At 50.2% G+C, this 5,769-nt stretch overlaps 1 protein-coding gene across 1 annotated transcript in view; it reads right to left on the bottom strand.

Annotated features, from left to right (window-relative positions):
• Window positions 1-2,302, bottom strand: part of ACTR1B (actin related protein 1B) — an 8,911-nt gene extending 6,609 nt beyond the window's left edge. The window contains exons 1-2 of the mRNA XM_007470176.1: window positions 2,051-2,302; window positions 112-176 (exon numbers count right to left, since the gene is read on the bottom strand). Coding sequence (XP_007470238.1) covers window positions 112-176; window positions 2,051-2,098 — 113 coding nt within the window. The 5' untranslated portion in view covers window positions 2,099-2,302. The remainder of the gene's footprint in view (window positions 1-111; window positions 177-2,050) is intronic.
• Window positions 2,303-5,769: the final 3,467 nt, after the last annotated feature.

The raw sequence follows: 5,769 nt of genomic DNA, 5'->3' as shown, positions 1-5,769 counted from the left end.
TTCCCTACAGGTGGGGACAAGAGTTGGCCTCAAAGAGAGCTGTGACACAGGACCCACGTTCTCTGTGGAAGCAAACGGAAGGGTTAGGGATGCTGCCTGAGCAACACTTACTAGTTTGGGAAACAGTATTTGGGAATCTGGTCTCCTGCAAAGCCAGCCTTGATCACCCCTGAACCCTGCAAAGAAAAACAATGTTTAGCTCCCAACATTCACCTCCAGATGAAGGAAGTGCCCTGCCATGGAGAGGGCTGCTGCCCCACCATGGCAGCCCGGGGTGGCAGCCTGAGATCGTGCCAAGAGGGCAAGGCCATTTACAAGTACATCAGTGGTTCAAAACCGGGAGCGATTTTGCATCCCCTCCCCCAAATTTGACAATGTCTGGAGACTGGGGAGCGGGGGCTGCCACTGGCTTCTAGGTAGAGGCCAGGGATGCTGTTATACATCTTAAAAGGCACAGGACAGCCCCACATAGCCAAGAATTATCCAGGCCAAAATGTCACTAGTGTAGAGATGGAGGAACCACAAAGTACATCCTCATCTGCACACTCCAAGGTCAGCTCCAGGCAGAAGGACTCCAAAGCAGCACAAGCTACTCCCAAAACCCAGCTAGAAGCAACCCATAAGCTTTTTTCAACACTCTCTGGCCCCCTCCCCTCAGCAACCACGGGCCACATACAGGACCTGCTGGGGAAGATCACTGGGTTCACTGGGACAACTGGCACCTCTCCTCAAGTGGCTTCTCCAGAGACTACAGGAGGACAGCTTGGTCTTGCCACTGCTCCAGCATAGAAGCTGGACTTAGAATATCTTAAAGGGAACCTGGCATCTAGAAACCTCCCACTCACTGCAGGAATGAGCATCTCAACCCCTCTTTCCATAGATCTCCATCACAACCCTTGGGGTCCACAGAGCAGAAATATAAACATCCCCAAGTTACAGAGGAGGGGCTGGAAGCCCAGAGGAACCAAACAGGTTGCCCTCTAAACTCATTAACTTGTTGATTAGCCCACCAAGTAAGGAACTGGCCTGATTTTTCCTGTAGCCTGATGGAGAGCATCCTCCAAGCCCAGCTCTAGCCTTATTAAACATCCCCTGCTGTGACTCAGGGCACTTACATGGGTACTCCAAAAAAGACAGCCGTTCAGGGATTACAGGGAGACAGATCCCAGAAAGAGAAGTGAGTCATTATCAAAAACTCCAAGGCCCACACACCAGAGGCAGATACCCAGCTAGGGGCAGATCCACAGATCCCTGCCCTTCATTTTCTTCCCGTGGACCAGAAAACATGCTGAGCCCCAGTGCTGAAGGACAAACCACAATGAAGCCAGGCAACTTTCCTCTGAGGTTTGCAAACAATGTTCCCAAACTGCTATGGGTCCTGGGAAGAGTAGTCCTGAATTCTCTCCACTGCCCTGCCGGCTGTGGAACTTCTGCTTGGCTCGGAGAGCACTTAAGGAAAGGGTCAAAGTAGCCAAGTGGCCAGCCAGGTGGTGGCGGCTATGTGGTGGGCAGAGCTTAACCTGCCTTTTCCCCAGTCCCAGGAAAAGGGCGCAGTAGGGCCTGCCCACTCTGGTAGTGCTGCCTGGGGGTGCAGCACTTGGAAAGAGCTGTTGTAGAGGTCCCCAGGCCAACCCTCTCCAAAAGATGGGGCCAGCAGTGTGCAAGAGGGCAGCCAGAGCCACAGCCTGAGAAGAGGGAAAGGGGCTGGGGTCGAAACCTGCCCAGCAACCCCACTCTCAACTGAGAAAGGTCCGGGGTGCCTCGGCCGGGCCGCCCGACTGTCACCCCACCTCTCCGGATGCTGACCAAGGGCCGCCAGAACGATGGGACCCCCTTCTTCTCCGGACCTCCCCGCCCGGCTCTGGGAGGGCTCGGGCTGGGGTTCCGCCGCGCCAGCGGGGGGCTGGCCCCGTGGCCCCAACTACAGGACCAGGTGGGGACGGCCGGCAGGGGTGGCGGGCGGGCAGTGAGCTAGAGGGACCAGCCGAGTCTGTCGGGGGTCCCCGCGTGCACTGCCGCGTGCGCCCTCCCCCCGGCTGCCGAGCCTCACGTTGTCGATGACCACGGGCTGGTTGGCGATGATGTCGTAGGACTCCATGGCCGGGCCGGGCCGGCCCTGCCCAGCAGGCGGGCTGCAGGAGTGACCAACAGCGGCCTGGCGCGCTGACCGGGACAGTGGCGGCTCCTGACGCGGTGCCGAGCCCCTCCCAGCCCGAGCGCGCAGCTTACGCGAGCCCGGCGGAGTTTTCTGGGGGGCGGGCCCAGCGGCCAATCACCGCTCCCACATGGGCAGATTGACGGCGGACCCCCGGGTCCCGCGGCGGGAAAGGGGCGGGGCCGCCTGTCCTGGCCAGCCAATGGAGACGGCCCGGAGGAATAGCTGGGGAGCTTCCAAGGTAGGTTGCATCGCGTGGGGGATGACGTCATTGCCCCGCGCTTAAGGCGGACGCGGTCACAGAGCGGTGGGCTGCGAGTTCTCCATGCAGGGAGACTGCTTTCCCGAGCTTCAGCACCTCCGACCACGCTTCTTTGTGAGCTCGCCGTCCCCGAGGAGACCGGCGGTGGATATTTCACCCAAAGCATTTCTTTACTGAGCACTGAGGAGGATCCTTTTCCTTGTAAAAATGACAGTTTCGTGGTATCGGTAGCTGGAGTGAATGGAACACCTGCTATGTGCTTGCGGAGCACTCCTACCCACTTTACATAGATTACTATATTACACCCTTGCAATAACTGTATCAGGTATTATTATTCCCATTTTACAGATTTGGGAACTGAGGAGGCTCACGCGTGTGTAACTTGCTCAAGGTTATCCAGCTGGCAGCAGCTGGGATTAGCTTGCGGTCAGCCTCCAGCCGCGTTGGGGTCAACCGCTGCAACAGGGCAAGAAGATACCGAGTCCTGAATTCATTGACCAAACTGAGCCATAGTTATTTGCCGCTCTGTATAACTTTCCCACTAGACTGTGAGATTAAATTCGGTAAAATTGAAGCACGACATCATACAGAAGAGTGCAGAAATCATAAATGTACATTTCAATGAATTATTAACATGTGGACACGCCTGTATAACCATCACTGAGTTTAAGAATCAGATCATGACCAGCTCCCTGGAAGCCTCCCACCCCTCTCGTTCACTGCCCTATTCCTCCTCCGAGGTGACCCCTATCCTGCATTCTACTGGTCACCACAGGTTAGTTTTGACTATTTTGGAATTTTATGCAAATAGAATCATAGGTAGGTGTTCATTTGTATTTGGTGTCTATGTATTCATAAAATGGGTCAACGTGCAATTGTTTAAGATAATGAAGGAGTTATATATAATCTGATATGAAATACATCAGGACACATGGTTAAGTCAAAGCAAAGAAAGCCAGTCACAGTGTCCAGAACGTTCTATGTGTGAATGGCTCTGAAGAGTGTATGAGGCACCTTCAAGACTCTTTAATATGGGAAAGGGGCCACCGTAAATGCGGGGAAATGAAGGGCAAATTCTTTTTACAATGTAAACTTTTAAATTTTGGTGTTTTTAACTTGTTCTGTGGCTCTCTGCTTTGCAAATAAGATCATCTATACCATTTTTTCTAGATTCTACATATATGTGTTAATTAATATACGATATTTGTTTTTCTTTCTGACTTATTTCACTCTGTATGACACTCTCTAGGTCCATCCACATCTCTACAAATGACCCAATTTTGTTCCTTTTAATGGCTGAATAATATTCCATTCTATATATGTACCACATCTTCTTTTTTTTTTTTTTTTTTTAAAAGAAGATGTTGGGGGTAGGAGTTTATTAATTAATTTATTTATTTTGCTGTGTTGGGTCTTCGTTTCTGGGCGAGGGCTTTCTCTAGTTATGGCAAGCTGGGTCCACTCTTCATCACAGTGCGCGGGCCTCTCACTATCACAGCCTCTCTTGTTGCGGGGCACAGGCTCCAGACGCGTAGGCTCAGTAGTTGTGGCTCACGGGTCTAGTTGCTCCATGGCACGTGGGATCTTCCCAGACCAGGGCTCGAACCCGTGTCCCCTGCATTAACAGTCAGACTCTCAACCACTGCACCACCAGGGAAGCCCAGTACCACATCTTCTTTATCCATTCCTCTGTTGATGGACACTTACGTTGCTTCCATGTCCTGGCTATTGTAAATAGTGCTGCTGTGAACATTGGGGTGCATGTGTCTTTTTGAATTATGGTTTTCTCCGGGTATGTGCCCAGTAGTGGGATTGCTGGGTCATATGTATATCCACTCTTTTTTAGATTCTTTTTCTTAACCCATTTTTAAGTGTACAGTTCAGTGGTATTAAATACATTCATAATGTTGTGCAACCATAACCACCATCCATCTCCAGAAGTTTTTTCACCTTATAAAACTGAAACTCTATACTCATTAAACAGTAACTCCCCGTTCCCCATGTGACAGAATTTCCTTCCTTTTTACAGCTGAATTATATTCCATTGTATGTATATACCACATTTTGCTTATCCATTCATCTATTGATGAATTCTTGGGTTGCTTCCACATTTTAGCTATTGTAAATAACACTGCTTTGAACATTGGTGCATAAATACCTTTTTGAGACTTTGCTTTCAATTCTCTGGGATATATAACCAGATATGGGATTGCTGGATCATATAATTCTATTTTTGATTGTTTGAAGAACAGCCATACTGTTTTCCGTAGTGGATGCATCATTTTTCATTCCCAGCAACAGTGCACAAGGGTTCCAGTTTCTCCACAGCCTCACCACACTGGTTAGTTTCTGTTTTTGTTTTTGTTTTGGATTGTAGCCATCCTAATTGGTATGAGGTGGTAGCTCATCATAGGTTTGAGTTGCATTTCTCTAATGATTCATGATGTTGCGTATCTTTTCATTTGCTTATTGGCTATTTGTATATCTTCTTTGGGTAAATGTCTATTCAAGTCCTTTACCCTTTTTTTTTTTTTTGGCTGTGTTGGGTCTTCGTTGCTGCGCGCGGGCTTTCTCTAGTTGCGGTGAGCAGAGGCTGCTCTTTATTGTGGTGCGCGGGCTTCTGATTGCCGTGGTTTCTCTTGTTGAGGAGCACGGGCTTTAGGTGCACGGGCTTCAGTAGTTGTGGCTCACGGGCTCTAGAGCGCAGGCTCAGTAGTTGTGGCGCACGGGCTTAGTTGCTCTGTGGCATGTGGGATCTTCCCGGACCAGGGCTCGAACCTGTGTCCCCTGCGTTGGCAGGTGGATTCTTAACCACTGCGCCACCAGGGAAGTCCCCTTTACCCATTTTTGAATTTTTTTTTTTTTTTTTAGTGGCAATTAAGTCCTGAGTTTATTTTTATTTATTTAGTTATTTATTTTGCAGTACGCAGGCCTCTCACTGTTGTGGCCACTCCTGTTGCGGAGCACAGGCTCCGGACGCGCAGGCTCAGTGGCCATGGCTCACGAGCCCAGCCACTCCACGGCATGTGGGATCTTCCTGGACTGGGGCACGAACCCGTGTCCCTTGCATCAGCAGGCGGACTCTCAACCACTGCACCACCAGGGAAGCCCTTGAATTGGTTTTTTTGGTGAGTTTTAGGAGTTCTCTATATTTTGGATATTAATCCCTTATCAAATATGTGGTTTGCAAATATTTTCTATGGGTTGCCTTTTTACTCTGTTAATAATGTCTTTTGATCCACAAAAGTTAAAAATTTTCATGGGGGCTTCCCTGGTGGCGCAGTGGTTGAGAGTCCGCCTGCCGATGCAGGGGACACGGGTTCGTGCCCCGGTCCGGGAAGATCCCGCATGC

The sequence above is a fragment of the Lipotes vexillifer genome, unplaced genomic scaffold, assembly GCF_000442215.2.
Source record: "Lipotes vexillifer unplaced genomic scaffold, Lipotes_vexillifer_v1.1 scaffold1139, whole genome shotgun sequence".
Lineage (NCBI taxonomy): Eukaryota > Metazoa > Chordata > Mammalia > Artiodactyla > Lipotidae > Lipotes > Lipotes vexillifer.
This window is presented reverse-complemented; position numbering and strand designations above follow the sequence as displayed.